The 11,360-nt window shown below is 40.7% G+C and overlaps 1 protein-coding gene and 1 long non-coding RNA gene across 2 annotated transcripts; one reads left to right on the forward strand and one right to left on the reverse strand.

Moving 5' to 3' along the window:
* Positions 1 to 4,674: 4,674 nt before the first annotated feature.
* Positions 4,675 to 5,105, reverse strand: LOC117613693. Its single transcript, XR_004583781.1, has 2 exons — positions 5,015 to 5,105; positions 4,675 to 4,713 (listed from the first exon to the last, which is right to left on the reverse strand). It is a non-coding gene; the product is annotated as an uncharacterized LOC117613693 (long non-coding RNA).
* On the forward strand, positions 4,959 to 6,989 carry LOC117613692 (trans-resveratrol di-O-methyltransferase-like). The gene is made up of 2 exons (XM_034342272.1): positions 4,959 to 5,883; positions 6,555 to 6,989. Exons 1-2 carry the CDS (start codon positions 5,113 to 5,115, stop codon positions 6,852 to 6,854), a joined length of 1,071 nt encoding a protein of 356 aa, XP_034198163.1. The 5' UTR covers positions 4,959 to 5,112; the 3' UTR covers positions 6,855 to 6,989.
* The last annotated feature ends 4,371 nt before the right edge of the window (positions 6,990 to 11,360 follow it).

The following is an 11,360-nucleotide window of genomic DNA, read 5'->3' on the forward strand; positions in this document are numbered from 1 at the left end:
GGATTCTTCTTCTCTGAGTTATGGTTAACTCCAGAGTTGGTCTACCGCTTTTCCCTACGGAGTACCATCTGCCCTCTATGATCGTCGCCAAGGGTTTTTCGTTCCCGGGTGTCTTGATTGATATTTCCCTTCTGGGCTGCTCCGTTCCCCTTTCGCTGGATTGCGCAGGCCTAAAACAGTTCTTCTGTCTTGTTTTGTCTCGGGATGAGGTTCCGATCCTATCGAAGACGCTAGGTGTGGGCTGATTTTTCCTGTCTAGAACGACTTCTAGCTCTATCTCACATTTGCACCTGCTACAAAGCACTCCCCCAGCCGATATGGTGGCTCTTGGTCTTTGACTGGTTTCCCTTATGATTCTTCTGCTTCTGCTGCAACTAGCATCTATTATTGGTTGAGTTTCCCTCTGTTCTGGCCAATTCAAGTTGACCATATTGACTTGTGGTTGAGGGAAAGGATCTGTCGTGACCGATGGAGGTTTTTCTGCCAGTTTCAACCTTCCTGCCGTTATTCCTTCTTGTATCACGTCTCTGAAAACGATACAACTATTGGTGGAATGGTTCCAAGAGTTGTGCCACTTGCAGTACTGTCTGCCCTTGAGTTCTTCCGGCTTGGGTATTCTGTGGGGCGTTTCTATTGCCTTCTGTAGCAGCATTTCATCGAACAAAGCATCAACCTTGGTTAAATCAAAAGAGTAAACCTTGTTCTGCATTGGCTTATTTGGAACGAATCCTCCTGTAAACGGCGGGGGCTTTTGGTCTTTAGGTGGCTTTGTAAGGGCTTTGCAACTAATGGGATGTTTTAGTTTTGCCATTTCTGCCACTGAAACCTCTTTCTCTTCTGACTCTTCTGTATCTTCCTGTGACTCCACCCCAATCAGGTGGACTGAAGAGGAAGGGGTTTTGTAATAAGTACCTTTAGAGGAGTTCCTTCTCTGCTGTTCTTCCCTGAGTAATTCCTCATACTTGGATGCCTTATCAGCCAGTTCTGCCAGGTCCCCGAACAATGTTCCATCGAATCTCTTCCTGAGAGAGATTCTAAGGGCGGCTTGGGCCATTTGGATGAAATGTCTCTCCTCCATGGGGATTCGGCACTTCATTTTGAGCTTCCTGAACCTGGTTATGAAGTCTTGGGCCGGTTCATCCTCACTTTGTTTGAGGGAAGCTAGGTCACTAATGGTGACCTCTGGCTGGACCCTGTAATAATAGTCATGGAAGACGTTTTCCATCTGTTCCCAACTTTGCACAGAATTAGCTGGCAGGCTGGTATACCAGGTGAAAGCCTGTCCAGAGAGAGAATTGCCGAAAAGTCTTAATTTCAGCAGAGGGTTGTTCTCAATAGCTATGCATTGGACGGAGAACCTGCCTATATGTTCAACTGAGGAAGCATGAGGATCCTCCCCGTTGAACAAGGTGAAGTTTGGTACTTTGAAACCTGGAGGCAATGGTATTTGATCGATGTAGGCTGGATATGGTTTTCTGTAAGTAGGCCTTTCTCCTCTTCTAGCCTCGGGTTCCATGATTTCCCTGATCATTCTCTGCAATGCCCCTATGTCATTCAAAGCGTTGACGGGGGGAAGATTTTGTCCCTGTTCTGGCTGGATGTAATCGATCCTGGGTTCTATCCTGTATGGTCTGAGTGGAGGTTCTTCTCTGTGTCCTTCCTGTTCTTCGATGTCCAGGTGATTCCTCCAGTTTGCCCCTGGTCTATTCCTGTCATGATTAGCAAAAAGGTTATTCCCTCCTCTGCCTCTCCTCCCTCTTGCAGGTGGGGGGAATGGATTAGGGTCCATTCTTCTGGGTCTATATGGTAATACTGCCGGTGGTTCTGGCTGAAATGCCACAGGTTGATCATGCTGGGCCACCAAGGGTGGAATGGGCTGAGGTTCTGGCTGGTTTTGCTGAACCAGTGCAAGGTCATCTGGTCGGGCTGGGACCTCGTGTTCTTGATTAGGAGGGACTCCTTCCCTTGGGCCAGCTTGGATTTCCCTGTGATCTGGGAATCCAGCAACCTGTGCAACTAAAGGATTTTCCTGGTATGGCCATGCCAGTCCTGGCGGAGGACCGTAAGGGAGATCTAACTGTTGGACCACAGCGTCAGGGTTTGGGATTCTGGCCATGGCGATCTCTCGGTCTTTCCGGAACTGCCTGTTAACCTGCCACTGCATCATTGCTGTCATATTATTGAGAGTGTCTTGGTTCCTTTGGACCGTGACTTCTTGTCATAGTATTGACTCCTGTATCTGATTCATCCTCCTGGAGTTAGTTCCAGAACGTCTCCTTCCTGTGCTGCCGCGAGCTGACTGTCTAGCATCGCTTTCTTCTGACTCGGGACCTTCCCTGCGAGCCATCTGGTTTGTCTCCATATCTAGTGTGAATTCTGGCTAGAGCTTCCTGTATTTGTAAACCTGTGAACGGCTCTGTCAGAGTATGTATACTGAGAAGTCCCACTGGGCGTGCCAAATTGTTCACCCGTTTTTGCATTTGGCTCCTGTGATGGAAGGGCGAAGTTCCCCACTGGCTTGGAGACCATGTATTGGTCAATAAGTCAGCTTTCTTTGGTGTGCGAGCGTGCCACTGCTAGCAACGTAAATTCTAGCAGACTTATTTTAGAAAAGATAACTTGCGCCCCAAGTTACTGACTCCTAAAAAACAAACGATTGTGAATTTGGGTGAGGAATATCTCCCAAGCAAGTTCTTTTCCTGCCTTAGACTGGTAAGGACTTTCACAATTTATCTCAGTATCAAACGGCTGTTCTGGCCAGAAATGTTTGATAGAAGTGGGTTGTTTCAGGCAGAACTGCCTTTTACAAGATAATAAATATACATATTTAACTCTAGACAAGTTAAAAGACTGTCGGAACTTCGTTTCCGCTTGAATGGAAGGTTCCGATATAGGCTGGACTGGACATATCTGAGTCGGTCCGCACTGCTTTGTGACTTCAAATGCTAGGCTGACCTGCAAATCGATACCAAAGTTGGATTTTGGCAGAGCTTTAAGTTTTCTTCACGTTTTGTGAGGCCTTTTGGATGGGCAGAACTGCAGCTTCTTCTGCTTGAAAGGGACAGAAGTGACTTATTCTCGATGGTCTGTTGAGCTGGGGATTGCACTACGAGAGTTGTTCTGCTTGAGCAGGGCTCTACCTGAGTTTTCTGGGGTCTCCACGTTTGTGAAAACTTCAAACTTTGCTTATCTTGATTCTTGCTGAACCAAATTTGTAACGAGGGATCTCTTTCTAGAAGACTTGTCTTCTAATTCTGAACCTTGGAATTCAAGTGGGCTCTTGGCTTTTTCTTGCTGTTGTTTTTTTGTTGATGAGTTGAGTGTCTTTTCTCTCTTGCCTGCTTTTGTTTTTATAAGAGATCCTCTTTGGAAGTGGTTTTTAGATTTTAATAATGGGCGGCAAAAAGATCTCCCAAAACGTAAGGCAGGAAAGATTTTTATCAATTATGGCAGATAGGCCCCCAGTAGTCACTTCCTATAGCAATCCCTTCCCTGGTTTCCTGGGCGGCTGCTTTTGTTTCAACCAACGCCACCGTTTGGGTTTTTTTCATGGCGGTTTGTTTTTCTTCTTGTATTTCTTTGAATAATTCCCTGTTTCCCGCTCTAACTGAGAAAGCGTGAACTGTGAATCTTTTGGAAGATGGTGTGTTGCTTTGGAGCAAAATCTCTGAATATAGATGGGCTCTTTGATCTTCTGTGGGCTGATCTTTTTAAAGCCCGGATGACAGCTTATTTCTTTTGGGCTTTTTGGGACTGGGTAAGTGTTTCTCACTACGGGCCTGCTTCTTGGATTTCTTTTTGGTGTGCCAAATTTAGGCCCAAACAATTTCACATGAGAACATTTTCTAGATATATATTATATAATATATAAATAATATATGATAAATTTAAGAGCGACATGCTAGTGGTCCACTACCAGCAACATATATCAATATTGTCCCCAACTTAATCACCTTCATATTCAGTAAGTGTAGAGTTTTATACAAAAGGTCTTGATTCTATTAGCAGTAGAACCACTTATATGTTGTGTGAACATTTTGATGTGAGACTATATATTGTTCAACACGACCCCTCATGTGGAAACACCACATAATGGTCCACATGTGAAGCCAAAACAATTTGAGTTATTAGTCAGTTCAATTTCTGAGCAAAACCAAATAGTAGGCCTAGAAAGAGACAAGGCACATGTCTTCCATCTGCATTTATGCTCCATTGCAAATAGCTAGTGTGCATCAATAAGATTGTGCTACATCGCTCTTTGGGTTCGGAACATGTCGACATCCCAAAACCAAAACAATTGGAGTTATTAGTCAGTTCAATTTCTGTTCAAAAGAAAATATATAGTAGGCCTAGAAAGATATAAGGCACATGACTTCCATTGTCATTTTAATGCTCCATTGCAAATAGCCAGTGTGCATCACTAAAATTGGTTCCCAATACCAAGACAATTGGAGTTATTAGTCGGTTCAATTTCTGACCAAAACCAAATGGTAGGCCTAGAAAGAGATAAGGCACATGGCTTCCATTGCCATTTCTGCTCGATTGCCAACATTGGTTTGCATGACTAAGATCGTGCTACGTCATGTCGTTCTTCCAGTTTGGGACATGTCGCCATCCCTCAATTTCTGACCCATAATATTGTAAAGTTCTAACCAGGCTAACAATTTTTTTTTTTTTTTATAGAAGCTGTTGTGAGGATGGGGCGAATCGAACCTAGGAACACAGGTGCTAGGTAAATATTCTTAATCATTTAAACTACAAACCTCTTCCTAACTAGCCTAATATTTGTTATATTATTCATGTACATTCGACCCATAGACACTTTCAATCTTGCACGTTGAAGCATAAAAAACACATTACTTTTTTCTTTTTTAACAAACACAATTGCAAATTAAATTAGTACCCAATACCGAATATATATTACCCATATAGTATGTAGGCCTAGTTCTTACTTTTCTTTATACTTTTCTGGAAAGGCCTGCACGTTCGTAGAGCTTAGGTTTGCAATAAGAACCCTTTTGCAATTTCCAATTTTGGCATTAAGTTCCACGCCTATATAAATTTATCTGGATAGCCATGCTATCCCGCACTAATTAATCTCGAGCCAAATACATGGATTTGAGTAACGAAATGAGTTCTGCCAACCTACTCCAAGCTCAAGCCCACATTTGGAATTGCATTTTCAGTTTCATAAACCCTATGTCTCTCAAATGTGCAGTTCAACTAGGTATACCAGACATCATAAAGAAACATGGCAATCCCATGAGCCTTTCTGATCTTATATCTGCATTGCCAATCCACCCAAAAAAATCCAATTGTGTCCACCGGCTCATGCGAATCTTAGTGCACTCGGGCTTCTTCTGTCGCCAAAAGCTGAGTGAACTTGATGAGGAAGAAGGTTATGTGCTCACGGATGCTTCCAGGCTCCTTCTTAAGGACGATCCCTTAAGCGCAAGACCCTTCTTACTTGGCCAGCTTGATCCTTTTATAACCAAACCGTGGCATTACTTTAGCACTTGGTTCCAAAATGATGACCCTACAGCATGTTTCACGGCGCATGGGACAACATTTTGGGATTTGGGGAACCTCGAGCCAAGTCTTTCCCACAGTTTCAATGATTCCATGGCTAGTGATGCTCGACTAATCTCGAAGGTGGTGAGTAATGAGTATAAGGGGGTGTTTGAGGGATTGGAGTCCTTGGTTGATGTTGGGGGTGGTATAGGAACCATGTCCAAGGCCATTGCTGATGTATTTCCCCATGTGGAATGCATTGTATTTGATCTCCCACATGTGGTCGCTGACCTAAAAGGGAGTAAGAACTTGAAATTTTTTGGAGGGGACATGTTTGAGGCCATTCCTCCCACAGATGCAATTTTAATGAAGGTACGTACATTTCGTTGATTATGTTACCCCCAATCAAGTTATTATATATGCATATACACGAGCAGTTGAGAGCAATCAGTAAGTAAGTTAATATGACATTGAAAATTCCTTCTCATTGTAGAATGTGATTTCATGGTGTATGGTGATATTTTAGATCCCTTCTAGTTTCATGGTGTCGGTGCATGTGATAATTACATGCATGCAAGTAACAAGGACCACTCATTAAACCTTTTAAATTTTACCCTCCTGCTGCAGATATTTTAAGCTAAGAAATTAGTTAACACCGGATTAGGACATTTCCCCTTCAAACTTGTGAAGCTATAATAATTTGAATTATTTGAAGAAGCAAAGAAATTGAACACATAGCATAGATAATGTTTCCCAACAAACATACGATTGGCCTTATTTTTAACACGTATGCTATTTCCCTTAACTACATGTTTTTTGTTTATACCCTTTCCTTTTGCTTTGTTTTCGTTTTTATCTTTTTTATCTTCAAATTTTATGTACATGGTGGAGTTTTAGAGTAGTGATAGATAAAGGTCATATTCCATTTTTATTATAGCACCGACTAGTATCATTTTTATTATATATCTTAATAATTGTTTAAGATCGAAATTCTCTATTTGTATATCCGTCTCTTATGAATGGTGACTGCTCATGACTAGCAGTGGATATTGCATGACTGGTCCGATGAAGAATGTATAAAAATACTTCAGCGATCTAAAGAGGCAATTACAAGGAAGGAAAAGAAAGGCAAGGTGATTATCATCGACATGGTAATGAAGCAGAAGGGAGATGACCAATCAATTGAGCCGCAGCTCTTCTTCGATATGTTGATGATGGTGTTGTTTACAGGAAAAGAAAGGACTGAGAAAGAATGGGCTAAGCTATTTTCTGATGCAGGTTTCAGCGACTATAAGATAACTCCCATTTGCGGTTTAAGGTATCTAATTGAGGTTTATCCTTGATATTCTCCTCTCCGGCTTGTATTGGTTTGGAACAATTTACATATACGCTTGTAATATTCATGTTTAAGCCAATTGAGGTTTATCCGTGATGTATAATTGTTTAACGAATAAAATTGTTCTTGCATTTTGTTTTTGTGATATTTGATTAGAATAATTTATATATCAAACTATATACCTCTGTAATCCAGTTGAAGGTAATATTTGAGGTTTATCTTTGATAAGCTCCAGCCTGAATAATCACAAGGACTTATGTGGCCTTCGACATGTAGTGTCCCTTCTTATAGAAAAATACTAGGCATATCACATTTTTATACTACATTATGTACCACTTCTCTAATAGACGTCGACCCCATCAATACACGTTACCCTTTCTTATATGTTGCTCTGGTAAAATACTCTATAGCCAAGCTCAATCAAAACTCAAGGTTGGGGTGTGATTTGACAAGTATTAGGGAGTCGGCTTAGGTAAGCTAATTCATTTAATTCTAAACCATTAGTAGGATCGTACTCTTTAAGCTTTTAATGCGGAAGCCCCAAAAGCAAACTCAAATGTATGATTCTTTGTTTAGTCAATTCTTTGAAGAAAATAAAGAAATTAAGAGAGTCAAATTTCTAATTAAGAGTCAAATTTCTAAGTTAACTAACATTTTGGCTATTAAATATACAAAAGAAATTAAGAGTCAAAAATACTTTTCCCCAACACTATTTGCTTCCTCAAAAGAAATTGGTCAAAACTCCAGAATTTTGGATCTTTTTAAACATGTAAAAATTAATATTCTATTGTTAGATGCAATTAAATAAGTTCATGTTTGTGCTAAAATTTTAAAGGATATGTACACCTATAAAAGAAAGCATAATTAATATCAAGAAAACTGCATTTTTAGTCCTACTCTTTCATGTAGAATGGGGAAAAGATTTATTCGTGCTAGACGTTTACTTTAGGTACCAGTGTCAAGATTTATTAAGTGTACTTGTACCTAGGTCTTGGTGAGGTGAAAGCTATAAAAGTGAAATTGCAAAGGTCTTATCCTCACCCCCTTGACTATAATGAGTGGAAAGTTATAAGGGGTTCACTTTATAGCCATCAGATCAATCCAAGGGCTGGGGAGAATTGAGATAAAGTTTGACAATTGGGTAGGTGGGGAACCCAAACCCGAATTGAATATCCAGCACGTCCAAAAAGAAGAAGAAGAGGGAAAGACGTCCGAAAAAGAAGCAGAAGAGGCAATTTCGAAGTTTGAACAGAAAAAACTCATCTCTCTAAAACCCAGAGGTCTGAGATACCCAATGAAGGCAACGGCTAACGACAGTTGAAGGCAACGATTCGCCACTCCGTTCTCCAGACCCTGAAAAAGTAGTTATTTTGAGTAGAAGGGGCAAAGGTGTGGATTCCAAATCAGTGAAGGGGCGAAGCAGTGGAAGGGGAAGGAGAGAAGCTGTATTCGTTGGAAGTGGTAGGTTCCATTTGTGGAGCAAAGAAACAGAAACACCCCACACAGACGCCTTGCAATAACCAGCATTTGGTGAGTAATTTATGGAATTTGAGTTTAGGGTTAGAGTAATGGTTTTCCCCAATTTGTACCATAAATTTTGTTAGATTTGGCATCTCTTCGTTGTGCTTCAGTTGCATGTTAATTTTTGCTTGGGTATATGTTAAAAAAAGAATGAAAATCAAGTCAATAACAAGTGAATAACATGTCAATAATGATCTGAATAAGATAATGGTGTTGAATTGGAGGAGGCCCTCAAAACCTTCCACATTTGAAGCAGTGCATAGTGCAGATTATCTCTCTGGCGCTAGAATATGTAAATATATTTTTTCAAATAAATATGATTTCCTTGTTACTAAATTTTCCTGAGAAACATGAGAACAGATAATAATAAACTCATGAATAGAAGTGCAAAGCATTTGATGAGTAATTTATGGAATTTGAGTTTAGGGTTAGAGTAATGGTTTTCCCCAATTTGTACCATCAATGTTGTTGGATTTGGCATCTCTTCTTTGTGCTTCAATTGCATGTGAATTTTTGCTTGGGTATATGTTAAAAAACGAATGAAAATAAAGTCAATAACATGTCAATAACATGTTAGTAATGATATGAATAAGATAATGGTGTTGAATTGGAGGAGGCCCTCAAAACCTTCCACATTTAAAGCAGTGCAGAGTGCAGAGTACCTCTCTGGCGCTAGAATTTATATATTTTTTGAAATAAATATTATTTCATTTGTTACTAAATTTGCCTATGATAAATGAGAACAGATAATAATAAACTCATGAATAAAAGTGCAAAGCATTTGAAATAAAGGTTGATCTATGACGATTGTGGCTGACTGAAGAAAAAGCTAGAAAGAAAGAAGGATGTGGCAATTGCTTAGCAAGCAGATAGCAGAGTAGATGCTTTGCTTTGCTTCCTTCCACTATATTTCTTATTTATTTAGTTTGTGTTGTGTATGAAATGACAATAATTGTCATGTGTGTGAAGTGCAGAACTTGCCTAGATTGCACTCACACGAGTATGGATCCATAAATAAAACAGGTGAAATTGTTTGTAATTCACATAAGCATTGCATTAACATGTATTTGCACAAAATGTGTCACATTGCGTTGATGATGTTAAAGCCTGTGATCAGTAATCCCTATGCTCATGTACTTTGTAAAATTTGTAATGTGCCTGGTTGACTAGTTGTGATTGTGCAAATACATGGTAGTATATGTGTTCACGTTATTTCACATTGTATTTGAGGAAATGGGATCCAACGTGGAGCTGGTATGGCCAGAGGCAGAGGCATATTCGTCACAGGTGAACAACTGCTCACATGCAAATTCATCTCTAGCTGCACTTCGAGCGAAGTTGAGTGCGGAACAATTAGAACAATTCAAGACATCATGCTTTGGCCATCTTCTGAATATATATAAGATTCAGTTTAGCGGGCAGATTGTGCATGGGGTTGTGTTGCGTAGAGTAGCGGGGCAGGGTGTGAAAGACTTGGATGGACTGAGTTTCTTATTAGGGTGTGACGTTGCTCAGTTCACTCGTCAGGATTTCTGTTTGATCACGGGGCTTCGTTTTGGGGAAGTGCCTGAAGTTTCCAGTGGAGAGAGTGATGGAATCAGACTTCGGGAAAGATATTTTATAGACGAATGAATTACATGCAATGCTTTAGAAGAAGCATTTCTGAGGTGCACAGAGGAAGATGACATCTACAAGCTAGCTTTTGTTTACTTTGCTGAGTTAGTGGTTTTGGGAAGGGACAAACATTTGAACATCAATCTAAATTACCTGACCCTTGTAGAGGACTTGGATGCGTTCAACAGGTATCCGTGGGGTTCGGTGTCCTTTGACAAAACCCAAGACAGTCTATTTTTTGCACCAACAAAGTATGTGAAAAGCTTTGAAAATGAAGAGGGAAGAGGGAAGGGAAAAAGTAAGGTAACGGGAACAAGCCGGAGAAATGAGAAGGGCAAGAAGGATAAGCATGGTGAAGCGCAAAGGAGTGGCTGGAGTTTTAAAGGTTTCACGAATGCTTTCCAGGTACATGGTAATAATGTTCATGTCAGTTATGTTTTGTTTTTCTTTAAAACATAAATAATGACTTTTGTCATTTGAATTGTGTAGATTTGGGTATATGAATTAATTCCTAGAATGGCGGACCTGAATTACTGCAAGGTTGTTGATCCGACCGTTGTCCCGCGTATTTTGCGATGGAGAACTACTACGTCTGTTCCAGAGATGAGAAAGTTGAACAATTATTTTTTCCAGAGCAAAGAGGTTTGGTTTGCAGCCCTTGGAACTATTGATAAGATTGAATGAAATTATGAAGTAGAATGATTTAATATGACTCTTGTCTGTATTCTGAAACAGTCAGTTTAGTTGCGGGCGCTATGTCCGAGTGAAGAGGAAATGAGACAGCCATATTGGAGTTGGCCACAGGATCGCCCTGCTGTTGTCTCGGGAGAGTCAATTCCTTCTTCATGTGGTGATCTTGATGAGTTGAACAAGGTGGTAAGCTTGTTGAGGTCCGAGTTGTTTCAAGTAAAGCGGGAAAAAGACATCCTTCACTTAAAGGTCATACGGATGGAAAAACTGTTGGACCAATGTTTAGGTCCTCAGTTTGAGCAGGAAGTAAGGAGGGACCTAGCTTTCCTGAAACAGAGGACGAATCGCTGTGTCGTCTCACATCTATTTAAGGGATATGGGGAAATGGATGACCTACTTCAACAGGATGAAGGGCCAAGTAACAGAAATGAGGGGGAGGAAAAGGAAGATGAAGGGATTGAAGGGGGTGAAGGGCCAAGTTATAGAAATGAGGGAGAGGAAAAGGAAGAGGAGGGGATTGAAGGGGGTGAAGGGCCAAGTAATAGAAATGAGGGAGAGGAAAAGGAAGAGGAGGGGACTGAAGGGGGTGAAGTGCAAGGAAAACCAAGTGAGGTAGAGGAAGGGCAAAGGAAAACAAGTGAAGGAGAGCAAGTGCAAGTAAAAAGTAGCAAAGGAAAAAAAAGCCAAA

The sequence above is a fragment of the Prunus dulcis genome, unplaced genomic scaffold, assembly GCF_902201215.1.
Source record: "Prunus dulcis unplaced genomic scaffold, ALMONDv2, whole genome shotgun sequence".
NCBI classification, from domain to species: domain Eukaryota; kingdom Viridiplantae; phylum Streptophyta; class Magnoliopsida; order Rosales; family Rosaceae; genus Prunus; species Prunus dulcis.